The sequence below is a fragment of the Cibotium barometz genome, chromosome 4 (genome assembly GCF_041138505.1).
Source record: "Cibotium barometz isolate CiBa-2024 chromosome 4, ASM4113850v1, whole genome shotgun sequence".
In the NCBI taxonomy this organism is placed as follows: domain Eukaryota; kingdom Viridiplantae; phylum Streptophyta; class Polypodiopsida; order Cyatheales; family Cibotiaceae; genus Cibotium; species Cibotium barometz.
This window is the reverse complement of record NC_141049.1, coordinates 49,677,279-49,704,389: the sequence shown is the minus strand read 5'-3', so window position 1 is coordinate 49,704,389 and position 27,111 is coordinate 49,677,279. Positions and strand designations below refer to the sequence as shown.

At 44.3% G+C, this 27,111-nt stretch overlaps 1 protein-coding gene across 4 annotated transcripts; it reads right to left on the bottom strand.

Annotated features, from left to right (window-relative positions):
• Nucleotides 1-1,848: 1,848 nt before the first annotated feature.
• On the bottom strand, nucleotides 1,849-23,320 carry LOC147639357 (uncharacterized). 4 transcript variants are annotated; one of them, XM_086790454.1, is made up of 6 exons: nucleotides 23,142-23,320; nucleotides 21,311-21,440; nucleotides 21,028-21,204; nucleotides 2,890-2,988; nucleotides 2,563-2,808; nucleotides 1,849-2,461 (listed from the first exon to the last, which is right to left on the bottom strand). In XM_086790454.1, exons 2-6 carry the CDS (start codon nucleotides 21,365-21,367, stop codon nucleotides 2,189-2,191), a joined length of 852 nt encoding a protein of 283 aa, XP_086646580.1. In that variant the 5' UTR covers nucleotides 21,368-21,440; nucleotides 23,142-23,320; the 3' UTR covers nucleotides 1,849-2,188. The 4 variants fall into 4 exon arrangements, with proteins under 4 accessions (XP_086646580.1, XP_086646571.1, XP_086646584.1 ...); XM_086790445.1 differs by lacking the exon at nucleotides 23,142-23,320 and adding an exon at nucleotides 22,894-23,129; XM_086790458.1 differs by lacking the exon at nucleotides 23,142-23,320 and adding an exon at nucleotides 22,928-23,129.
• Between the last annotated feature and the right edge of the window lie 3,791 nt (nucleotides 23,321-27,111).

Sequence of the window (27,111 nt, the reverse complement as noted above, 5' to 3'; positions counted from 1 at the left end):
TTTGTGGTTTTACAAACCCACTAATGGTTTTCTCCCTTGCTTTACCCTTTGGACAATAGATTGATTATCCTTTGGACAATAGATTGATTATCCTTGCTTATCCAATGATTAAAAACAAAGTCTTTTTTCAACCATACATAAACATAAATCGATAAAGGTGTTCTTCTTTAATTAAAATTCAAAAAATTTACCAAAATCACATGTTCCTTGGTCTCTTTCACCTCTTTGTCCATAAGTCTTTGATAGCCTTCAAGAAGATTAAATTAAACCAAAACTTTGATACCACTGTCACGGGACTTTTTTTTACTTCTTGAAGAAATAATTAAAAACTCATAAAATATATCAAAATTAAAATAAAGACTTGAATTAAAATTGATGAATAAATAATTAAGCATAACATAAGACAAAAGAATTAAAATAACATCACCATCAAGACAAGATTGGGTACAATCTCCCGACATGAATATTTCAAAAAAATTATTCATAAAAATAACCCAAGGAACTAAGAATAGATGAACGTACAAATTGGGCTTGCTTTTTTCACTTTTGGGGTATTGCTTTACAAATTTTAAATCATATCAAAATCCTTAAGTTTTGTACATATAAAAACTTTTGTCTAAATAAAATTACTAGTAAGCCTTGTTACATAAAATAACTTTATGCACATTTGCACATATATTAATTTTGTGCTCACTTGCACATTCCATTAAGCTGAATCTTGTAACAAACAATGCAACAAGAAATCTACATGCCTCAAAATTTCCTTTACAAATGGACATGAAAGTGTTCTCTCATTTTTGCACCTGTTCACGAGGCATGGTTTGGAGCAATCCATTAAGTAGTATGACTATCTCCTTGCCTTATTACGAAACATATAAGAAGAAGACTCGTCAATCTTACCTCCTTGCCTTATTATGCAAAGGACATGGAAAAAGATGAAATCTAGTCAAATGGAGAGCCCTTGTGTGATGATTTCAAACTTTTGTTTAATTTTTAAATTATAGTTATGATGGATTTCCTTTTTCAATGGACTACTCTTTCTCTAATACATACACAAGAGAAACTTGTTATTTTTTTCGATTTTAGGAACTGTCATGTGATTTTGATAAAACTCCAAATAAATGAATGACAAACTTGTTTATTTGGCTTCATTTAAAAAAGTGACCTAGACGTAACATACAATATATTATCCACTTTGTTTGCAATAGTGTTAAAGTTTAGATTTACTTATAGTTACTCACAATAGATATTTACGAGCGAGGCACTATTTTTCTGTGGAAATCTACCTCAACTTGATTAAAGAGCTTAGTAAGTATCTACACAATTATTGACATCAAATGATTTATAAGCCTTGCAATAGATATTGGGTTATATCAAAATGTATGCAGGTGTATTCACATGCACATGATATGAAACACCACCACCTTGCACACCACACAATCACCCCCTTTTGCAAATTTTGCGGAACGGACCCCTTTATCTCAAGATGGACGGTTCGGATGCATCCCAGATCGACGGACTGGATGTCTCCAAAATGGGCTGAAGCGAAGTTCAACAAATTTTTTTTTAAAAAAAAACTCATTAATGGTATGTTAAGATTTCTCTGCAATCATCAATGCTAATTTGAGATGGATTAAAGGAATCCACATTATGTGGAGAAGGGCATAGATAAAAGGAAAACATGGATGGGTTGATGACTTACATGGCAGTATGTGGGTGGAGAACTCTTCCTGCGAGTAAGAATACAAAGCTTTCCGTTTAAAGAATCTCCTGTGTGAGTGATGGCACTTGTGTGGGCGGGTGTGGGGGTCCGGGGATAATGTGTGTACTTTCTACTTTCCAGCCAAGTTCAACAGAAAAAAAACTCATTGATGGTATGTTAAGATTCCTTTGCAATCATCAATGCTAATTTGAGATGGATGACAGGAATCCACATTAGGTGGAGAAGGGCATCGATGATGACTTACATGGCAGTATGTGGGTGGTGAACTGTTCCTGTGAATAAGCATACAAATGTTTTTAAGCTTTAGGTTTAAAGAAGCTTCTCTTGTTTTAGAGATAAGCAATGTTAAGCCTTCAAGAGCAGCTTACGGGCTCTTGGCTGAACCTTTTCTGTTTGCACAACAAAGCACAGACCACTATCTCCTACCAGCTTCTGCATGGCATTTGCCATGACATATTTGCCACCCTAAACACCACCATTTGTAACCTCCTTAATCTCTGACGACATACCATTCATGGGCTCAGAGTAAGTATCTGCCTGGTCCCAAAATGCTTTCTTCTTAACATCATCTTCTTGCATCATTTGCCCATACTCTGTGTGATTATAATGGCCATGGAAGTCCAGCTGTATACTCTCTTTGTCAAAAAGGTCCTCTATGATATTCAAGCTGCTGGAATCACTCGTGTATACAAACCTGGCCTTCCGATAAGTGTTTGGATCAATGAAAGGTTTCCATAGCTGCAAGATTCAAGCAATCTAGTTATCATCACATGAAAATGGCAGCTCTCAAAAAGAGTCCAAACAAACAAAAAAACCTTTTTGCATTTGAGCAGTTCTACCTTCCAAGTATACTCAAATAACTTGGGTGCATTTAGCATGATGCCCAAAGCAAGCCTCTCTGGATAGTCGTTTTGCAAAATGTGTGCCGTTTCCCGCACTGTTCTGATTGGAGAGGATTTGGAGAGTGACCAGCCCTCAAAATCAATTATAAACAAGAGTTGATCTTGATCTGGAGGCAAATGGAAGGTAGCATCCTCCATTGTGTAAACCAGATGTCGCAATTGCCCATCATGTGAGCTCGTATTCTGCAGCACAAAAGCTCAGGGGAGTTATCATGCATTATAATCACAAACTTGAGAAACTCCCAACACATCTGCAAAAAGGACCTGATTTCTGGGGATCATTATGATCACTGGCCTCCCGAGCCTATCGGTGAAATTACCTCTATACATCTTTCCTGTTTCAAATTCCACTGCAACTTCTTCCTGAAATACCAAACAAAACAATAATGGCAATGTTTTTATCAATGGTGTACGTGAAAAGAAGCAAGGGAGAAGAGAGCTTGAGCTCTTGCAAGCACACACACACTCACAAAACCCTAAAAGAGAACACACAAGGTGAGAGGCTGAAAATCTTCTTCTTCTTCACACAACACTCAACACACCATATACAAAGATAAGAGTACACACAATATGAAAAGGTACTCAACCAAATACATACTAGGGTTTTCTATAGTGTGAACCCAACTAAATGAGTTGGCGCTATAACTATGCCAGTCTCTAGAATGGCTGTCACACAGCCTGTCATCCCACTGGCCGCATATCACCCATGATCTCACCAACCATGCCAGTGGTGTAAGTGTGGGGCCTATCCCCCACACGGGTCATCAGTGTCCACCGCCTCACTAGATGAGCTCGAAATCTCAACACTCCCCCTCGAGCTCAACTCCATCTCATGTACACCAAGCGAAGCCCTGAATCTGCGGAGCTTCTCTTTACCCAATGCTTTGGTGAAGATATCAACGACCTGATCCTGTGTGCTGACATAAACAAGGTCAACGTCTCCTGCCAAAACCTTCTCTCTGACAAAATGGTAGTGGACCTCTATATGCTTCGTGCGAGCATGAAAAACTGGGTTCCTGGCCAACTGTATACTGCTAATGTTGTCATAGAAAATGACAACTAGTCTATCCACTGATAGACCCAAATCTACAAGTAGCTTTCTCAACCAAGCTACCTCACATGCTGCCATAGCAGCACCTCTGTACTTGGCCTCTGTACTGGATAGAGCAACCGTAGGCTGCTTCTTGCTGCTCCAAGTCACAGCAACACTCCCCAAAGAAAACATGAAGCCACTAGTAGATCTTCTATCTGAGATACTACCAGCCCAATCAGCAAGTGTACCCATGTACACATATCTTTGTCGCAGTTTCATAAAATAGTCCACAATGCAAAGTAGACCTCACATACCTCAGTATACGTCTCAATGCATCCAAATGCAGCTTCCGAGGAACCTGCATAAACTGACTCACCAACCCAACAGCATAGCTCAAATCTGGCCTGGTGATCGTCATGTAGATCAACCTTCCTACTATGCGCCTACACATAGTAGGATCCCCCAAAATCTCTCCTGAATCTGCACTCAACTTGCCATTTTGATCCAATGGCACTGAGATAGACTTACAGCCTGTCATACCATACTTGGACAACATGTCCAAGCCATACTGTCTCTATAGTAATCCAATACCATGTGGTGACCTAATCACCTCAATGCCCAAGAAATATCTGAGCTTCCCCAGATCCTTCATCTCAAACTTCTGTCTAAGCAAGATCTTTACATCAAAGATCTCTGCATCATGGTCCCCCGTAATGATCAAGTCATCTACATAGATGACAACAAGCACAACCCCTCTATCACTGTGTCTCGCATACAGCAAGAAATCTACATTGGCTACATGAAAGCCAATAGTGACAAGGTATTCAGAAATCTTGTCAGACCATGCTCTTGGTGCTTGTTTAAAGCCATACAAGGCTTTCTTCAACCTGCAAACATGCTCGGAGTGACCCACATCCTCATAACCAGGTGGCTGCAACATATACACCTCTTCCTGCAAATCCCCATGCAAAAATGCGTTCTTTACATCCATCTGATGTAAAGACCATTGCTTTGACGCAGCCACTGCTATCACAACTCTCACTGTTGCCATCTTGGCAACTGGGCTGAAAGTTTCCTCATAATCAATGCCATATGTCTGCGCATATCCTTTGGCTACCAATCTAGCCTTGTACCTGCGTATGCTTCCATCACTGTTATGTTTTACTTTGTACACCCACTTGCATCCAATGGCTTTCTTGCCTTCAAGCAATTGCACTAAATCCCAAGTCTCATTTCCATATAGTGCATCCATCTCCTCATCCATAGCTTTCTCCCAACACACATTTCCAACAACCTCATCAATGCATGTGGGCTCTACAGCCTGTACAACTTTTGCCATGTATGCATAGTGATGTGCCACATAACCATCATAGGTAAACCTCTGCACAGGATTCTTCACTCTCCCATATCTTCGCAGCTTTGCATTCACCTTCTTTACACCAGGTGTTCTCATAGCTGGTATCCCAAGATCCTCATCAAGGCTCATCTCTGAGCCACTAGACTCTCCATCAACATGAGAATGCCCTGCAAAAATGTCAGGCATATTAAGGGGCTCAATCACTCTCTCTTTGCCTTTATGTGATGTACTAATCACATTTGCAGGACTGACGCAGCCTGCCACTCCATGGTCTATCAACTGAACCACTAGATGAGGACTCTCCTGGTCCACTCAAAGACTGTGATTGCTGACTTGTATTCTGTGCAACCACATTTCCACTCACATCAATCCCAACAGCTTCTTTTTCAGCAGCATACGAGCTGCTCATCTCATCAAAAACAACATCCCTGCTTACCCTCAACTCACGTGTAGCAGGGTTATAACACCTGTATCCCTTTTGCTCAAGGGAATACCCAATAAACGCACATTTTTCAGCTTTTGGATCTAGCTTAGTTCTCAGCTCATCTGGCACATGCACATATGCAATGCATCCAAAGACTTTCAGATAGGACAAATCAAGTTTTCTACCAGTAAACCTCTCCTTTGGAGTTACATCATGTATGGCTACAGTTGGAGTCCTGTTCATGATGTAAACTGCTGTAGAAATAACCTCCGCCCAATAGCTATGCGGCATATTCTTCTCTCCCATCAATGCTCGCGCAATCTCAGCAATGTGCCTGTTTTTCCGCTCAGTAACTCCATTTTGCTCTGCGGAGTGTATCTGCATGTAAACTGTCTCCGAATATCATTCTTCTTCAAAAATTCAGAGAACTCATTGGAGAAGTACTCTCCCCCTCCATCTGACCTTAGACACTTTACATATTTCCCTGTTTGCTTTTCAACCATAACTTTGAAATTCTCAAAATGAGTGAACACCTCACCCTTCTCCTTCATGAAGTATACCCACACTTTCCTTGTCTGGTCATCAATAAATGTCACTTAATACATGCAGCCTCCCATAGACATGGTCTTCATAGGACCCCATACATATGAATGCACAACATCTAGTGCATTTCTACTCACATTTCAGTCACGTGGAAATACATGCTTTGTTTGCTTTCCAAATTGCATGCTTCACATATTTTCTGCATACCTTCAACTTTAAACTTTGGCAGCCCTGTCACAATTCCTTTAGTCTGCATAGACTTCATTCTCTGCACATTCACATGTCCATTTCTTTTATGCCAAATGTTTGTGTCTGCAACAATTCCTGAACCATTTGCAAACATCGCAGCACTCACTTCTGGCATGTTAACATTCAATGTAAACATCTACTCACTCTGTTGTCTTTTGCAACCAACCTACACTTGTCTTAAAGTCTTCAACATAACAACCACCATCAGGGTTAAACCGAACCTACAAACCCTGCTTAATCATCTAGCAAACTGAAACCAGATTCTTTGTTATGTTCGGAACATGAAGTACATATGCAAGGTACTTCACTTTGCCATCCTGCATAGACAATGCCACATCTCCAATATGGGCAATTGGATGAGCAGTGTCATCCCCTGTTTCCACAAAACCTGGTCTTTCAAGGTTTTTCATCTCCTTGAACCACTCCCCATGACTCGTCATGTGATTCGAGGCACCTGAATCAACGTACCATACATCATCGTTATGTGCTGCTTCAACATTTTCAGACATGGCATTAACGACATAACAAACAACCTTTCATTATCCTCATTGTTTTTGCTCGAGGATGCATAGTTGTTTTGCTGCAATTTTCCATTTTGCATGTCAGCCTGCTTCTTATAACAATCTACCTGCACATGTCCAGGCTTACCACAATAAAAGCATCCACGTGTATCATTATACTGCCTTTGCTGATTTCCACGACCTCTTTGACTCTCCCTGCCTCTGAATTGGCCTCTGCGTGTTGTTGTTGTGAATTCTGGGACTGTTGTTGTTGCTGCTGCCGGCCATAATTCTGATTACCTGTTCGACCACCTCCTTGGCCACGTCCACGGCCTCCTCTACCTCGTCCTCTTCCTGAACTTGTGTAGAAGGCCTGTTGCTCAGAACTGTTTTTGTTTTGTGAAGACTGTTGGTCTTCACCCAAGCTCTTCTCTTCTATAATCAACATAGACACCAAATCTGTGAAATTGGGAATGTTTTTCCGAGTCTGAATAGACGTCTTGAACGCCTTGTGTTGTGGCCCGAGACCACGTAGACAGACTTCCACCTTATCATCATCATCTACTGAAACACCAATAGATGCAAGGGATACCACAATACCCTTGATCTTCAATCCATAGTCATTCACAGACACTCTTTTTCTCCACAGTATGAAGTTCATTGTTCAACTGTATCTTTCGTGCCTTGGTATTGATTTCAGAGTTTTACCAAGGTGTCCCACGCCTCCTTGGGGGACTTGGCATCTTGTATGTGCCCAATCATGGTGTCGTGTATACTGATAGAGAGCCAATATATAACTTTTCTGGCTCCTTGGTTCCAATCCGTGAAGTCTTTCACGTTTGCAGCAGTCGGATTGATCTCTGGTATCTCCGGTGCCTCTTCATACTCACCTTCTATGTAGTCCCAGTAACCCTTTCTCATCAGGAAATTTGTCAACCTGAACCTCCAAGCATGGAATTTGTTCTTATCAAGCTTCTCAGCAACAATCTGATTTATGCCATCATTTGACATCTTGCCAGACACACAAATTTACGAGAAACAGCACTCTGGTTTGTCATGCACAAACTGCTGTATTTTCTGCAACGATACTGTACTACACTCAAATGTCATAACCAGTGACCTCAATGTGCATACATACACCCAATGGCAACTGTTGACCTCCTTGCAGCACACACAATGTCTGCACAACCAATCTGTCTTCCTGCAGTTCTTAAAACAGAGTTCTGCATAGAATCGATGACTTACCCGCAGTGCTCAAAATCGCCTGCTTTCTGAAAAACGGAGGTCCTAGCGCGCCCCCGAAACGCGTTTTCAGCCCAAAAAATGTTGTCCAATAGGACAAAATAGTTGCCCTATAGCTTTACTCCCGTGAAGAAAGCTCCTCAATCAGAGATCGTTTGCTAGTGCCTCCCGTAGAGCTCCCGACAAGGGTGTAGTCCCTAACACAAATAAGGAAGAGTAGATGAAGCTCTTACCCTCGTACCGCTTTCTGTGCTTCTCTTGCTTGTAGCTCAGCCCTTAGCATGAACCAGGCTATGATACCATGAAAAGAAGCAGGGGAGAAGAGAGCTTGAGCTCTTGCAAGCACACACACACTCACAAAACCCTAAAAGAGAACACACAAGGTGAGAGGCTGAAAATCTTCTTCTTCTTCACACAACACTCAACACACCATATACAAAGATAAGAGTACACACAATATGAAAAGGTACTCAACCAAATACATACTAGGGTTCTGTATAGTGTGAACCTAACTAAATGAGTTGACGCTATAACTATGCCAGCAGTCTCTAGAATGGCTGTCACACAGCCCGTCATCCCAGTGGCCGCATATCACCCATGATCTCACCAACCATGCCAGTGGTGAGTGTGGGGCCTATCCCCCAGGCGGGTCATCAGTGTCCACCGCCTCACAAGATGAGCTCGAAATCTCAACAGCACACATACAGATAAGTGCATGCATGTGCATGTGCATGTTTACGTGTGTATCTTGTTGGTTTTTTTTTTTTTGGAGGGAGGGGGGATGTGTTGTGTGTGTGTGTGTGTGTGTGTGTGTGTGTGTGTGTGTGAGAGAGAGAGAGAGAGAGAGAGACTTATTCCATAAAAATAAAACAAAGCCATAAACTAACAATGTGATGAATACGAACTCTCTCACCAACTGTCCGTGCAAGCAGTCGAGTGCATGTGTGTGCGCAGGGGTGGATGGGGTGGCTGGGTGGGTGTGTGAGGAGGGGGGGAGAGGGTATTAACTTCATAGAAAAGCTAAACTAACAATGCGATGAATCAGTGTTCATAGAAAACCTGCAAACAGTTACAATGAAACTGCAAGATTTGTGGTTTCACTTGTAAATATTCAAGTATCAATTTTCAAAACCTGTAAATATATATACATCTTAGTTGTAATTTGGCAAAAAAGTTTGCAAATTTTGTAAAAAAACCTTGAACAATCTGAATTCAATTTTTTAGATTTGTTCACAAAAAACTATTCTGTGAACACTGTGATGAGTACCAATTTTCTCACAGCTGTCTGCGCAGGCAGTCAAGTGCATGTGTGGACTGTGGAGGCGTGTGCATGGATGGGTGGGGTGGGGTGTGTGTGTGTGTGTGTGTGTGTGTGAGAGAGAGAGAGAGAGAGAGATTCCATAATGTAACTAAGCCAGTTTGACATTCAGCACCAGGTGGTCCTGCAGGCTGGTGTCATCTGTGGGCTGCTACAGCTCATCAATCAGTGTCTACAAAAAGAGCCTCCCTACCCTATTTGAGCCATGTCCCCAAATTTCTTGCAGCTTGACGAAGCTTTCACCTCTTCTTTCATCTCTTCCTTTACTTTAGCAATGGTTTCCTCTGTGTGATCAGCTTGAAGTATACTCCTTGACTTGTTCTCTGAAGTCTTGATGCAGTCTACAAGCATGTGGACCTGCCCCACCCTTTGATTTGTTCCATGTGGTACTCTGTCTACTCATTGGATCAAGTGGAGGAAGGTTTCTTGGGTGTCACCCGCTAATGCGAATTTCTTCGGCATTGTTTAGTCTCCCCTCTCTAAACTTATCCTTTTAATTCTGTGGTGGTGATTGACAAATTCTGAGCTGCTCAACATTGTGTGGCTGTGCCAAGCTTAACTGCACTACGCTAGGCTGGAGATCAAGGTGAAGGCATGTCACGTGCACACCCGTGCCATGGCTAATCCTCTGCATGAACATTCTTAATCCCTGACTAATCATCAGTCATCAGTAGCAGTATAAGCATCAGCAGCAGCATCATTCTCTTCATCATCATCACCATCATCTGGGGGCATGGAACCTTGCTGGCAGGCAGCCTGACAGCTGTAAGCAGCCAGCATGGGGTCTGTCATGTGCACAGTGGGTATCTACCGTGTGCTATACGCATGCAAGACTAGTTTCGAGGCTTGGGGAAGCTTGGAACTAGGCAGGCTGATTGATGAGCTGAGTTAGGGAAATACTAACGGGTGGGCACCCAAGTATGGACGGGCGGGCGGTCAAGTGTGGACGCCCGATGACCGGCCAAGAGCCTATAAAAGGGTGGCCAAGGTTAGTTATTGATATATAGAGAGTCTCGCGAGTTTGTGAGAGCTCTATGGTCTTGGAGCCTGGATCTAGTGCAGACGTGCACCTGCTTGATGCAGCCGAGGCCGGCAGCAATCTCGAGGCCCGCGAGGGCAACTTCGTGGCGGTATGGGACGTCGCGAGGAGGAGATTGGTCGGTACGTCAACCTAGTTAGCTCAGCTCGTGGCTCGGTGGGGACAGCCAAGACTGTGGGCTTGCCCACGGCTGTCATGGTTGGGAGGTGAGTCAGGCCTGCACCCCCATGCTTGTTTGTTGTTCGTTTGTTTGCAGGATTCGAGTTTCGAACCAAGATCGATCACGAGGGAAGATCCGTGGGGATTTGACAGGGTCCCAGGCAATAGGTGGGACAGCACCCAAGTGAAGGCCAGCAGTGGGACATACAAAGGCAGAAGCACAGCATTAAAAGAAAAAAATCAAGGAATATTTGTCCAGCGTTCTGGCTGACAGCAGAGGAGCTGGCCGACCTGGTCCTTAGTGAAATATATAAGCATGAAGTCATTCTCAGCATTTCAGCAAGTCATCATTCATTCATAAATCATTAGAATTCAGCATTAGTCATGTAGATAGGCCAGAGATCACCCCTCTGGGGCTAACTAGGGGCCCAAGCCATGTACATTCATCAGCAACCTTTTGTACAATATAAATACAAGAAAACCTGACACCGATCTCTCTCTTCTTCTCTCTCCTCTGTCTTAATCATGTTTTAGTCAGCATCTTGTTCTTAATCAGCCTTAGGGCTATGGATCAGTACAGCAAGGCTTCCGCTCATGCATGATGCAACATTGGTATCAGAGCATTCAGGCTCAGCCCACTAAGCATTGTCCCAAGGAAGGTACTCAGTTCCAGTAGATAGGAAGCAACACGGTAGCAGATGGAGTGGTCTGCAACAAGCAAAGCCAAAGGAAGCATTCCCTGAGAGTATGTACGCAGAACTAATACATCATTAAGCTCTCAAATCAATTCCAAAGGCCTAGCAACAAGCATGATCAGTTCCGGCAAGTGACCCGCCACTTTGTTAAGGATAAGGGAAAAGCAAGCATGGGGACAACAATTGAACAGATGCTCAGTTCTTCAGTAAGACTTGGAAGTGGAGATCAGGAGTGCTGGTTCTGAGCTCTCAGAAGAGCTATGGTGTCTGCTGTAGGCGGAAGAACATGGTCTCCTTTGGGGGAGACGTCTTCCGGCTGACGAGTACTCTCATCTGTAGACATGATATTGAAGTCGGTGGTCGTGCCCGAACGCAATCTAACCATCCAAGGATGCCCCCACGCTAGGATACAGTGTGTGTGGACAATCTGAATCTGATACCAATGTGATATACAGTAGAAGTCTTTGTATTGGAAGATCCTGTCACACAAATGCTCACACCGTCTTCTGTATCTTGAGTTTCGTGAGTTTAGCAATCCACTTTAATACTTCAAACTTTAAAGAGATGAGAGAGAGATCTGTACACCAGATTGGGTCCCGAATTACCCACTGAAGGGCCCCCTATCCCGATAACGAGATAGTATTTGCTTTATTACTTTAGAGAGAATGACTGTGGACTGTAGATAAGCCAAACGCAAGATCTCGGAGGATCGGAAGCCTGGCTGAACTGTAGACGGCTGTAGAAACACCTCAATGAACTGATCTCGAGCCTATACACTCTTCCCAAGGACATAAGGAAGGACTGCACACCTAAGGCTGCGAAAGAAGGCGGTGGACTGTTCTAAGCTATGTTAGAATGCTGTAAATGCTTATGAATGATGGAGTTTCAAGAACATAAGGCCGACTAGGATCGGGTAATGCTAAGATAGGTGCTTCCTTGACTTTATCTTTCAAAAGTCTGAAGGCCATATCCAGATTGTTATTCCAAGTGATAGGCTGATTCGACTTACGTCCACGACCTTTCAACAGTCGGTCATCGATAGTGTGAGCTGAGAGTACTCCCGCACAGATTTCCAAAGAAAAACTACAAAACCGAGAAAAGAACGAAGCTGTTTCATTGTTTGCGGTATAGGCCAGGCCAGAACCTTCTAAACTCAGTCATAGTCAATGCTCAATCCATCTCTAGTGATCTTGTGTCCCAAGTAAATGATGTCTGTCATGAAAAACTCACATTTACTTAATTTAGCATACAATCGATTCTGTCTTAGCATCACCAAAAACTCATACAATCCAAAAGTTGTCCTGAATGCAGTTTTGTAGACATCCTGTGGCACCACTCGTATCTGGTGATAACCACTCTTCAAATCAATACGGCGGAAACAAGCCGAGCCATCAAGCTTATCCAGAATGTCATCAATACGTGGGATTGAGCTTATTTAGAGCTCTATAATCCACACACATGCGGAATGATCCATCTTTCTTTTGAACAAGAAGCACGGGAGAGCAATAAGGTGAGGAACTAGGTTGAACCAAACCTTTCTCCAAAAGCTCATTAACCTACTTCATGATCTCTTCTTGTTGTGCGGCACTCACACGATATGCAGGTTTGTTAGGTGAAGAACTACCTGGAATAAGATCTATGCGATGATCCTCAGGCCTTTGAGGAGGTAGTTCACCAGGCAATGCATCAGCAAAACAATCTTTATATGCATGAAGGAAATTCAGCCTATCCTGAGTCAAAACATCCACATTTTGATGACTTGGTTCAATGCTATCACGAACAAAAACCAAGTACGCAGAAAGACTCTTTTTCATTACTTTATTAATCTGGATGTGAGATACAAGTGGGATAGAATCTCCTTCCTTGCCAGCATCAATAACATGCATACAGCCTCTATACATAAAGGAAATCCTGTTTGTCTTGTACTCTTTGCCGGGCTCAAGCCTATGATGCCATGGCTTGCCAAGCAATACATCGCATCCATTAAGTGGTGCAACCAAGAAATGCTCATGATCAAGGTAACCCTGGATATGTATGCGCAACTTCCCAATAAGTGGGGTAACCTGCACCTCTTTACCAACAAAGGCAGCTTCTGCTTCAATTTGAGGCTCCATGTCCTCAACCTCAATACCCAAGGCGGCTGCCATCTGAATAGAGATGAAGTTATCTGTTGCACAATCATCAAACATAAATAGAGCAGGCTGATCCTTGATTTGACCCCATGCTTTGCATACCATCCTCTCTTTTCCATCATGCTTTGTGTTTCCCTGCACATCGGTAACTGCATGCACATTTGCCTTGGTTTGCTTGTCCTCATGCTTTGGTTTGCGGTTAGGACATTGTCTAAACATATGCTCTTTGCTGCCACAAGAAAAGCATTTCCCCTCCTTTGCATAATGCTCCCTTTGCTCGGGGGTCAAGCCAAATTTGTTCTTCTTTGGTCCATGATCCTTGGATGAGGTATTTTCAGCTTTACCTCCCTTCTGGATATCCCGGAAGCTCTTTTTAGGTGGCTGTCCACCTTTTTGCAGGTTTGGGACAGCCTTCTCTTTGCCCTTAGAACCCCCTTGATCTTGCTTAATTTTGAGCACCAATTGCTCCGTAGCAAGAGCAGAGACTATAAGCTGTTGCAAAGTGTGTTTCGGGTGCAATTCAATGCCCGAACATAAGCTGGTTGCAATCAGGAGCGAAACTTCCTCTTTCTTTCATCCTCGGAGAGTTACCTCAAGCAACACTTTCCAAAACTTATTGACATACTGCTGCACACTTTCATTATTTTGCTCAAGTCTATCCCACTTTTGGTTAAGAGTTTGCTCTGCATTAGGAGGCAAGAATTGGGCATAAAATCTGTCCTTAAACTCTTTCCAAGTGCAAATGGGGTCTTTGGTGGTCTTTTCAGTGATCCACCAATGGGCAGCTGTCCCTTCAAGAACATGCTTGCATGACGAATTTTGGACTTCTCAGTGAAGTCCTCATTACTAAAAGCAATATCAACTATGCCACAAAAGCTAGCACCTTAGAGGCATCATACTCTCCATGAAAGGCATCAAATTTCACGGACTTGTCTCCTGCCTTGAACTCCTCGAGCTTCTTGGGATGTGGTACATGTTCTTCTCTTTTTCTCTTCCCCTTATCCAATGGGGCAGCTCTCTCTGCATGAGTTTCATGGGCAATGATAGGTGTTTGTCAAATCCCCACGGATCTCCTCGTGATCGTTCCTGGTACGAGACTCGAATCCTGCAAACAAACAAACAAACAAACAAGGGGGTGCAGGCTTGCCTCACCTCCCAACCATGACAGCCGTGGGCAAGCCCACAAACTTGGCTGTCCCCTCCGAGCCACGAGCTCAGCTAACTAGGTTGACATACCGACCAATCTCCTCCTCGCAACGTCCCATACCGCCACGAAGCTGCCCTCGCGGGCCTCGAGATTGCTACCGGCCTCGCCTGGTAAAGCAGGTACACGTCTGCACTAGATCCAGACTCCAAGACCATAGAGCTCTCACAAACTCGCGAGACTCTCTCTATCCTAATAACTAACCTTGGCCACCCTTTTATAGGCTCTTGGCCGGTCATCGGGCGTCCATACTTGGGCGCCCGCCCGTCCATACTTGGGTGCCCGCCCGTTAGTTTATCCCTAACTCAGCTTGTCAATCAACCTGCCTAGCTCCAAGCTTCCCCAAGCCTCGAAACTAGTCTTGCGTGCGTGTAGCACACGGTAGATACACACTGTGCACATGACATACTCCCGTTCCTCTAAGAGCTCACTCCTGAGCTCACTAAAAAGCCAGGGTAATCTCTCTGAAGAGTGGTCAATGTCTCCCATGTAGCGTCCTCCTCAACACGATCCTTCCACTTGATCTTGTATTCCGTGATAAGCGTACTACGCAATTTTCTTTCACGAAATCCAAGAATCTTTTCAGGTTCGTGCGGAACAAATGTCATGTCCTCGACATCTATAATTTCTTGAGGAGTAACTAACTGATCTGTTCCACTCAGTACTTCCTTAAGTCTACTGACATGAAATACAGGATGAACTTTCACATGAGAAGGCAAATCCAATTCATATGCAACTGAACCAATCCGTCGTGTAACACGAAATGGTCCAGAGTATCCTCCCATGCTGTAACCAGCGTATAGCTCTCTCTACCATCGAGGCGGTAAAGAAAGTAGAGGTGGTGGTAGCGCGGGACTCCTGTGGCTGTGGTATGGGCGGTTGCTGAGGGATATGGTAGAGGCTCTTTGCATATGTGTGCCATGTGTGTGGATCCTCAATCGGGGTACGAGGGTGAGGCTCTCTCATCCTGCGCCATGCAGTGGCTGTATCTCTGCTCATGAGAAGGTGGTACATATCCCAGTATTGTGCCTCCTCATATGCACGCCTCTTACGGCGTGAGAGGGTCTGTATCTGTCGGCTCGCCTATCTCTGTGTGATGGTCCCCAGTGCTCTCTAGGCACGGAGGTGTCTGTATAGCTCTCTGCACTCATCATCATACCACCGATTCTGGGGTATGCTCCCCGATCTATCTGTGTGTGCAATGTGTATGGTCGGGGAAGCTGCGGGTGGCGGCCGTATGTAGTAGAGACGACATTTGAGTGGTGAGTGTGTCTAGGGGTGACAGGGGATCCATTCGGAGTAGCCCATCATATACATGATGCTCATATATGTATGTCAGGTCATGGGTGAAGTAGAAAGTGGTATGCGATGCCTGTGTGGGCTGTGTGGGTGCTAGTGTGGAGCTCGCCAATGACAGCAAGAGGTACGTGTGATCCACACCAATAGGACAGGGGGGGATGGTGAAAGATATCACTGCCTGTGTGGTCTCCATGGACCCCATGATGTAGTCCATTGTGCTACCTCCCCCTGACCGTGGAAAGCATGTCAGTGCTCCTGAATCCTCCCACTGTCTCATCCCGTTATAAATAACGAAATGGTGTCGGGCTCCCAACTCAAATAGGTGATGACCATATCTGGTGTTATCCGGCCCCATGTCCTCTGACACCCTGCAAGCTCTCGTGTCCTCCACCTCTAGTGTGTGCATCACCTCGGGGAGCTCGAAATCATAAATGTTGCACTGTCAGCTCTGTGTCCATGCATTGAAGTCCCCCATAAGGAGGACTTCCCCCAGGTTGGAGTAGTGTATGATCTCATCTGAAAGGGCTGCATACGGTGACTCTCCTAATGGCCCTGTGTCCTCCTCCTCTGCTATCATGGCATATCTCGATCCTCTAGGAGAGAAGTAGCATAGAGCAATGTATAACACCTTATCTGCCGAGAGCTGGAGTTTGATCCACATGTATCTAGCCTCCTGGTCACGTTCTACCACCCGTAGGCGCCCATGTAGCTCTCGCCTGAAGAGTACCGCTATACCTCGAGATCCTCTCGATGTGCTCTGCCATGTGGTCCCCCTGTGTGTAGACTCCCACTGATAACCCTCTACTTTGGGTAGCCCCCTCTCTGGGCTCTGGGCTCTGGTGTGTCTCTGTGTAAGTAGTATGATGTCCCGTCCCTCCATGACCTCCTCTATCCTCCCAGGATGTGTCCAAAGTGCTCCATTGCAGTTCCAAACTGCTATGTGTATCTGTGAATCTAGATCCTCCATAGTCGATGTCCCATAGGCCGCCTGGCGCTAATCGGTGGCCTTGCCATTGATGATGACACGACCATCGCGATAGAATGCTCTCTTTCCGGGCCTATAGGACTCTCGGCATACATGTTTTCTTGTGTTCTATCTGCATCCTCGTAAGGTCATCATCTAAATAGATGGGATCTCCCTTTAATCCTCGTAGAATCACCCTCTTCCTCACGAAGGTGGCCCTCTCCATCTCCCCTACAAACTATAGGATGAAGGCTCGCTTGCATGTTGAGTCTTTCCCGGCTCTCCATGCTTTGGTGAAGGGGGGAGGGTCCTCTTTCCTGTAGCCGAGCTTCGTGCATAGAAGCTGTCCATCTTTCTCGGGAGTGGAGTCGGGTGTCTCGGTTATACCTGTGGCTCGAAGGTTGAGGCGGCGGGCCTGCCTCATCTTCTCCTCTTCAATGGTGGTGTGAATGATTTGGTGTTCTTCCCTTTGAGTCTCCTCCCTCACCTCTTTACGGATGTTCTTCTTCACCACTTCAACCCATCCTAATTGCTTGGCTTTGAGTTTCCCCTCCATGTCTTTTGTGATCTCCTTGGAGATCTCTTCTTTGATGGCTAAGAGTGTTGCCATTGATCTCCCCTTCTTCCTTCTCGGTGTTCTTGACAGCTACCAATTCCACTTTCAATGCACTCACCTCCTCCTTGAGTGCCATGTTCTCTTGTTCAAGTTCCGTGACCCGTACTTTGAGGGCCATGATGTGCTTGTGTAACTTGTTCTCCACCTCATTGAGGTTGGAATCAGATGTCTTCTTGTTTTCCTTGATTAGTGCCTTCATTGCCGTCTCGAGGGCCTCAAGCTTCTCTTGGAGACTCGGAGCCATTCTTCGAGATTACTCTGCAGTGCTTCCCACCGGCAGGCAGAGAGGAGCGAGAGAGGGATCGTAGTAGAGAGAGAGAGAGTATTTCTGGCATCGGAAGCAAGCCAGCACAATGCGAGCACAGCAATTCCAAACGGAGCACAGGGAGGCGTGCAGCGCAAGCAGGGCAGTTCGGGTGGGGATAGGCGTAGCACAACGTGGACAGGGCAACGCTAGGTGCAGCACAGCCAGGGTGCGCAGCACGAGCAGGGCAAGACCACTAGCGTGTAGCGTGAGCAGGGAGAGCTTGCGCGGCGTCACGTCATGGACCAGACGGCTTTCGTGAGCCGGGCAAGACCACCAATGCGTAGCACGAGCAGGGAGAGCTTGCGCGACATCACGCCATGGACTAGACGGCTTTTCGCGAGCAAGGTAGAACCACCAGTGCATAGCGCGAGCAGCGAGCAAGGCATAACCACCAACGCGTAGCGCATGCAGCGAGCAAGGTAGGACCACTAGTGCGAGCACGGCACGACCACCAGCGAGACAGAGAGAGAGAGAGAGAGAGAGAGAGAGAGAGAGAGAGAGTTGAGCGTGTGCGGGGGGGGGGGGGGGGGGCGGGGGGGGGGGGGAGAGAGAGAGAGAGAGAGAGACAGAGAGACAGAGAGAGCATGTGCCGCAGCTCCAGCCCGCCTCCTGCTGTTCAGCCCTCCGCTTTTGCACCAATAGAGAAGCGCCCAAAAGCAGCCCGCCAGCCCCTCCCAAAAAAGCATACCATTCAGATCCAGAAGGCGCCTCCCAAAAAGCATGAGATAGAAAGAGGCGCATCCTCCAAAAGTGGAGTAGCCTCCCAAATTAGCTTTTGGGCCACCAAATGTTAATTAAATCTCTTTGTCCCCTTCACACTTGGGGTTGTCCACACATGGGTTTCTTTTTTTTAACTCCAAACTCATGCCATTCACACTGTCCACCATGTCCCCGTGCACACCTGCATACTGTCCAAAGAAAAACACAGGGTCGTGACACCTGGGAATGCTTGGAACTGAACCTAACTTGGCTGAATATTGCTGAGTACCTGTATGATTTATGGGTAAATGAAGCGCTGCATTTATATGGTCCCATGCTGCTGGTCAGCCAACATAAAGCTGTAGGCCAGTTCGATATGGACAAAAATGCTAATAAAATAGCATTAAATGCTATTTAATGCTGCACATAGGAAAAAAGATGATATTTAATGCTGCCCGACTATTGTGGTGCAATCCAACTACCTGTTGGTCTTCAACAAACCTGGCCAACTAGAGCTTGCTCACCATGGATGCTGTCGGCCTGCTGTATATGCTGGCCAACTGGGGTAAGGTACTTCCACAAGCCAGTCAGCTATCCCCTAATGCTGTCCACGGCTGTGACCAACCCCTGGACAAGCTCCTAAGGCCATGGGCTGGCCCATAACTAATACTAAGGTTGACACTACATGCACTATCTAATAAATTCTCCAAGTCGGTTAAGAGGACTGACACATGCAGACTCTCTATGGCTCTGGAGACTGACCTACGTAGCTCGTGCCTCACATGTCCCGAACTGGGGCCACGGCATACGACAAAATATTCCTAAAAAGGTAAATCCTACCGATGAATGGTGCATTGATGTAGAGCCAATGAGTCACATAGCACTCGAGTGCAGGGTGCATGTGAACACCTATCGGCAGCCAGCATGGGGTCCCAGGCAATAGGTGGGACAGCACCCAAGTGAAGGCCAGCAGTGGGACATACAAAGGCAAAAGCGCAGCATTAAAAGGAAGAAAATCAAGGAATATTTGTCCAACATTCTGGTCAACCTGGTGCTCAATGAAATATATAAGCATGAAGTCATTCTCAGCATTTCAGCAAGTAAATCGTTAGAATTCAGCAGTGGTCATGTAGATATACCAGAGGTCACCCCTCCGGAGCTGACCAAGGGCCCAAGCCATGTACATTCATCAGTAACCTTTTGTACAATCTTAAATACAGGAGAACCTAACACCGATCTCTCTCTTCTTCTCTCTCCTCTATCTTAATCATGTTTTAATGAGCATCTTGTTCTTAATCAGGCTTAGGGCTGTGGATCAGTACAACAAGGCTTCCGCGCATGCAACAAGGCAAGTAGAATAGCTGTAGGGTCGAGAGCTCTGTTCGGCTGCCCCTGCTCCTCTCACCCCCCCCCCCTCCCCTCGGGTCCCCTCTCTCCCTTTTTCAGCATCTTTGGTGACCCATAGATGTTATCTCCCCAAAAAACATCTATGATGAGGCTAGGCTATGACTTGATAATAAGGGACAAAATGAGATGCTCATAATCCCGGATGGACACCATAAGACAAGCACTTGGATCTGGCCTTGACCAAGCTCTAGCTAGGCACTCCAATAGTGAAATTTGGTAGTAAGGGAAAAGCTTGACTGTCAGTCGAGAGGCTTGAGTTGATGTGAGTTGAGCCTCAGGTTCAGGGGTTCTCCAAGAGGAAATATGGCCTTTGCCACATGATATGTATCTATGGGCAGGCTTGATGGATGAGATTGGGTACAACACCAAGGCAAGGGATGACTCACTAACCAACAGTTGCCACAAGGCCCTGCCTTCTGGATGAGGGCCCAGCTGGGGTACGACCTTCTTCAAGAAATGTTTAGCCCAAGGACAAGATGAATAGGGGACTCCAATGAGTGGAAAATGAAATTCAATTAATTAATGAATCTTGTTTTTGGATGGTGTAGCATTTCGTCTAAGGTATTCCGCCATCAACCAACTACGCACACTTCACATCCCCTCTCCAATCAGCGTCGATCCCCCTTTCTAGTCAGGCTTGCTATGGCGTCATCATGTTGGAGGCAAATGAGTGTAGTGTTCCATCCGTAGGCTGAAGGAGAGGAAGTATCTATGCCACCCTTACCTTGCTACGTCGTCATTGTTTCAGTGTTGGGTCTACGTGATTGAAACCCTGAACATATTGTGTGCAAAGAGAGCCACCCATTAGCCCCCTCCTTTACCACACCAGGCGAGCCTTCATGCCATTGGCACCTTGTTTTCATACGTTTGCAGAAGAAAATCAAACTAGGCATGTGCATGTGTCAAAACAAGGTACTGCGTATTGAAATTATTTTTTCTGCCGCAAAGAGGTAAACCCTCTCTTTCATCTAGGGTTCAGTTCGATGATTTTGGCAGATGTTTAATCATGGTGATTTATTTAGCAGAAGAGAATTTGATTAGCGGGTTCCTCCCTTTCCTATTAGTACAAAAGCTTTCAACACATTAGTTTCTCTCCACATGAATTTTTGTCTTGCTTTTTAAAGAAACATATGGTGCAATTGACATGACATATGTAGAGAAAACATAAACCCATGTTTCAGAATTCCCAATAACTATGATCGTGCAGCTTATTACCCATCTTATATCTTCAGGTTTATATGAATCTCTCCATCTGAGGGTCTCTTTCAGCATATTCTTGGCGTTTTTCACATTCCAATTTCTGGCTCGCAAATAACGTCTCAAGCATGCATCGGAGCAATACAGCTTTTCCCAACCATTGAAAGAACCTAGTACATTTCGAAGCTCTTCCACCTGCAGTATTCATAAACGACAGGTAAAACCAGTTGTTTGAAGCCCTACAAGTTGATCTCAACCAATGAACACATTTGTCTCTCACTTGAACAAAACCTCATAATACCTTGGCAAGCTCTTCATCCAAAGTTTGATGTTTAAGAGGATCATGGCCCCAGAACATGCTGGTGGTAATCTGTGCCGCAGTGTGTCAAATAATAATAAAATAGACACAACGTTCAGATCTCCTGATTCGCCTGCAGAAACAGGAAGCAGAATTTTCAGTTCCTCATTTGAAAATCTCTGGATCCACTCACTAGCATGCAAAATACAAACTTACTTGATGACAAGAGTTGATGATAAAGCCATACAAATCAAAATATTGCACATCAATGAAATCCTTGCACTACTACCGTCACCAAAAAAAATAGGGACGAATATTCGTCAAATGGCTATTTTTTGAGGGTCTCCAGAAAGTCATGGGCTGTTTTAGAGCAAAAAAAAATGAGTTTTTCTTAACATATTCACCCAAAATGACATTTTTGGGTAAGATTTGGCCAAAAATTCACCAAAAATGCACTAAATGTCAGGACATACAATAGAAAATTCAAAAGATTTGCCACGTTCTTCTATACTTCTTAGTTCAGACATGAATAACATTTGCCAACCTACCTCTATCTTTCTCGTGGGATTGCCCTCTTATTTTTTGCCCTGACTACTGTGTGCAAATGCCATAGTGTCTAATGATTAGTCTCAACTCACCTTCACCTCACCATGGGTATATGCTACTAACATAGCATGCAGGAGAACTATTGGAGGTGATCAATACCAGACATCGCTGCACTGCAAGTTCTCAAGACACATAAGGCCACTCTCAAATGATTCATCACTTTGCCTTCCTACCAGTCTGTTAGCTCGTCTACTTGAGCTTGTGCAAACTATGTGTTGCAACATTCAACTCATGTACATCAAGGATTAAGTTCAAAATTTATGGCATACAAGAAAACCAAATCTATATTTTGACCCTTACACACAAACAATGCTGAGGTTCTCAACCTCTCTCAGGGAGGTAAAGTTGGTCATGCTGAGAACTATCCTTAGATAACAACGCCCTCTGGTGCTATCCTTGATCGGTAATTGGCTGCATTATAATCTCTATATAAAAAGAGATGAAAAGAGATGCTGATGCCTTTTATAGCCTTACACTCTCTATGCTATGCGCATTGAAAGCATGTCCATCAATGATCTTGCCACCAAGATGAATCCCCTTTGCCTCTTTTATCCTCGTGTTATCACGTGCATGATCAAAAGGGCCTCTTTCTCTTTTGAGATCTTGGTAATAGTGTACTCTACCTTCTATCAGAAGATGAAACCTGGCTACTGCTTTAGCTAAACCATCCAGCTGTGAGAAACTGGGCTACTTTTCTGTTAAGACATCCACCTGCGGCCAAATCATCCAGCTATGGCCTGTAGCCACCGTCAAACACCATAATGACAGTTCCAAGTACCAATTATGACAGCCCTCAGATGCTGAAGATTACATTCCAAACAGTGGTCCTCAACTAGGCAAAAGAAATGGTTCAATGGAGATTCTTCTTACCAGCTGCAAATTTCTTTTCTAGAAGCCGATTATCCTAATTCTTGAACTAGACAGGCTAAGTTCCATCAATTACGTTGAAAATTTCTCAAAAGAGGCACAACACTCATTACCAGAGGAAAAATAAGTAAAAGGGGAAATTTGAACCGAATAATCAATTTCTCCACAGGAGCAGCAGGTGATTGTCCAGAAAAATGCTTGATTTGTGTGAAATTTTCCTACAGAGAGGTCAGGAATCCAAAATATGCTAGAATGACACTAGAAGGTGGGTGCGAGGCCTTGCATGCAGAGATTTGAAGGATTCGCGTTAGAAGGAGGAAGTTAGGGTTCGAGAAACAGGGTTGAAGAGATGATTTGTTACCAGTGAAGGCGACGGGCTTTTCGAGCTGCATCTGTGCTTTGGACGTCGTGATCAACACTAGAGACACGGAACTGTTCAAGGCTCACAGTCACGTCTGAAAGAAGAACAAGACGATGCCGTGCCTTACTATTGACTCAGAATAAGAAAGCAGGTAATTGAATGGTCATACCAATAGGGAAAAGGAAATGTCCAGAGTTTTTTTAGTTATAACAGAGGAATATATTAGAAAAAAGGTGAGGTTACAAGTCCCCATGAGGAAGGTCCATGGGGAGACCCTGAGAACTGTTAAACCCTGAAGATAATGGGATTAACTCTGAAACTTTAAAAAAAAAACTGAGACATAATCAAAACTTGATGAACAGCCTGATGAAATCGGCTGAGAAGACCCAACTGAAGCTTGATTTATCTTGAAAGGCCATTGTCGGACCTCGTGAACAGTAGCTTGAGTCCGGGAGGCCTTAAAGGACCCTTTGAAAACCTGAGTGCTGGAGCCTTCTTTGACATTCGAAAACAACTCCTTGAAACATGGTTTCCTTCTTTTTGCAGAGCGAGGAGCTGTGAAACTTCTTCCATTTCCTCCATGGCAGGTCAAAAACACATGCAGCAAAGGACTTGTGAATAGTAGCCTCAGTCCAGGAGGCCTTAAAGGACCCTTTGGAAACCTTCCGAAGCCTGGATGTGATAAGCCGAGTAGTACTGGAGCCTTCTTTGACATTCGAAATCCTTGTAACATGGTTTCCTTCTTTTTGAAAGTGAGGAGCTGTGAAACTTCTTCCATTTCCTCCATGGCAGGTCCTGCCAACGATCCACCTCAATAGGTACACCAGTTGGTTGAAGATGATGGATTAGCTTGCGTACACTGTCAAGAAAGAGATAAAAATGGTGATTAGTTTTGACTTCATAAAGAGCTTCATTCCGTTGATTCCATACATGCCATAGAAGCAGCATTCTGACGGACTGCCATGTTAAGGGTGCAAGGTGTGACATTCTCCTAAGAGGACTTCTTTCCAGCTGAGAGGGGAGTTCCTAATCTTCATGAAAGCCTTGTTCAGAACACTCAAGAATTGCCTAGTGTCTGGGCAAGAGAAGAAAAGATGTGGGACAGTTTCGAGTTTGGTTTTGCAACGAGGACAAAGACCATTCCCATGACCAATCTTCATAGCTTTCTCAAGGGTCCAGGTTGCTTTGTGGATGACCAACCAGGCCAAAATGGCGTGCTTCCTTTCTTGAGTGAAGGCCCAGATTAACTTGAAGCGGAAGGCCCATTGATGATTGTTCCATGACAAGGACCATCTATTGTTGAGCTTGAGAACCAGATTCCCTGCATGAAACACATTAGGCAACTTGACAAGATTACTAGAATACCCCCACCGAAGGGCTTTAGAAAAGGTCTTGCAGTCACAAATAAACCCCAAAGGAATGGAAACCTTCAGAGCATTACATCTTTGAATTACAAGCTCAACTCCACCCGTGGCAAGATAAACTTATTACTGATTTGCTCATTGTTTAACATGCCAGATGTGTCACATAGATCACCCCACACGTTTATACCAGCTTTGAAACAAGAGAGGCTGATCTAAACCTGTTCATTGGAAATCGGAATCACAAGATGCCCAAACCAGACTGAATCCGTAGCATATGCATACCTCCCTCTCTTGGTATAAGTTTGAAAGCAGAAGAGCTTCTTATAGTTCATCCAGGACTCCCACATTCTGCAGAGCAGAGCTTGCTGCCTATTGGAGAGAGATGTGCCTTTGAGAACAGAGAGAACCCCTTCCAAGCCCTTTTTCCTTTGAGCCAAAATTTTCCAACATCCCTTTCGAGCAGGTCTGCCCATACATCATTTGACACAATAGCTCTTTGGACCCATTTAGCTACAAGTTTCTCAGCCAGCAAACCAATATTAATTATGCCAAGACCCCCCTGCTCTTTATCCAAGCAACATACTTGAAATGCAACTTTGCTGATCCTCTTTCTGTCAAGTGACCCCCCCCAAAGATAATTACCCATGATAGAGTTAAGGGATTGGAGTTGGGTCTCGGAGGGCCTCCAACAACAGGCCAGAAAGTAAACAACCGAGGGGATGATGAAGTGGTTAAGGACAAAGGCTCGAGAAGCCACCCCGGTGTTAATGTGACTCAACAAGAGATTGTTTGGAGACATAGTAGACACAATGGAAGATAGTAGATAGCTTGGATCCCAAAGAGAAGCTTGAAAGAGAGACCTACTGTGATGAGAGAAGGGCTTGGGGGGGGGGAGAGAGAGAGAGAGAGAGAGAGAGAGAGAGAGAGAGAATCTTTTAGTTGTTGAGTTAGACAGAGAGGAGATGTGATAGTAATCAATGAAGAATCTTTTAGTTGTTGAGTCAGACAGAGAGGAGATGTGATAGTAATCAATGAAGAAAACAGTTTTTAGGTGGGTTTGCTATAAAATATAAATTTTAAATTGCTAGCCTATCCGAAAATTTAAATTTAAATTAAACTTTTTTATTTTTTATGCATTTAAAAGTGAAAAAAGTAAAAAAACATAAGTTTTCCTTGTCTTTTAATGACTTGATTTAGAATTTGTGGGAACTTAAAAAATGCAATGAAAGTGTATTTAACGAGATTGTCTTTTAATGACTGTTGATATGAAATTTAGAGGGAACTTCAGAAACACAATGAAAGTGCATTAAATGTGATTGAAAGTTATTTTGAGACAATTGTTTTGAATTGTAATAAAAAATATTTTTGGGGCCCCTATATGGACGAGATTGATGATGTTTCGAGAGTTTTAGTGACTAGAAAGAGAATCCTAGAGAGAGAAAACTAGAGAGATCCCCTACTTTTAGGGCCAAAAGTAGGCGTCTTTATGAGGTTTATCTCCTTAAGCCTCAATAAAATTAGTCTTGATTTCTTAAAATTAGGGATCCTTACAAGGCCCTTTTTATGTTCAAATGCCCCCTAATGTGATGATCTAACTCATCTATGCCTACTGCATGGAGTACAAGGAATGCATCCTTAACCTCCGTGTGGGAAACTCGGGGTGGACGACCTAATGATTATAGATGGTGAGTAAATGGCCAATTCTAAATACATAATTTGTTGTATGTTGCCTTGAAAGGCTATTTTTACTAAGCAAAAATTGTATTACTTAAAGCATTAAAAAGAATAAGGCATGAGGGCTGGAGGAGAGACCCACAAAGGTCCCTATCGAGTTTCCTGTAAGTTTAAGAATACAACATGAGGACCAGAGGAGAGGCACAGAGATTTCCCTATCGAGTCTCTTGTAAGTTGCATGAGGGCCAGAGGAGAGGTCTAATGAGGTCCCTACTAAGCCATTTGTAAGTCCAAGAATACTGCATGAGGGCCTGAGGAGAGGCCTAGAGAGGTCCCTATCGAGTCGCTTGTAAGTCTAAGAAGGAGGCCCAAAGAGATCCGTACTAAGTCGCCTGTAAGTCCACGAAAAATGGAAAGAAATCCGTACTGTAAGTCCACGAAAAATGGAAAGAAATCCAAAATAAAAATGTTAAAAGCATAAGAAAATTGTAGAGGAAAAAAATGTAATGATTTCTAGAACGTAGTTACTTGTTAGGTGTTGTAATTTCACGACCCAAGGGAGGACTCACTTTGTGGACACCTGGAGCGAAAGCAAACTTTCCAGACTCTTAGAGATGAACTTCTCAAGATAAAGTTGACTTCCTGGACAAATGGAGCAGAAGAAGATGGCTACATCGAATCACCTACAGAGCCTGTTGATGTGGATGACTACATCCACATCCACAAAGAGGAAGAGAAGGCCAAAGTTGGTGGCCTACACTAGCAAGCTTCATTGACATACATGGTAGCACACTTGAGTGCCCATGGACAAGATTCTTCATCGGCATATTCTCGTGGATTCTTCATTGGATTGGTGGAAATCATCTTCCCACCATCTCCTTGGTCTACCACCACTAGTTTTATGTGGTTCTACATGATTATATTATCTACCA

Excerpts from the sequence above, each read along its gene's own strand:
- LOC147639357 (XM_086790454.1), bottom strand. The coding sequence starts at position 21,367 with ATGTTCTGGGGCCATGATCCTCTTAAACATCAAACTTTGGATGAAGAG. Across the intron at positions 21,205-21,310 it reads TGGATGAAGAGCTTGCCAAG|GTGGAAGAGCTTCGAAATGT; the intron begins GTATTATGAGGT and ends TGAATACTGCAG. Across the intron at positions 2,809-2,889 it reads TAATGATCCCCAGAAATCAG|AATACGAGCTCACATGATGG; the intron begins GTCCTTTTTGCA and ends TTTGTGCTGCAG.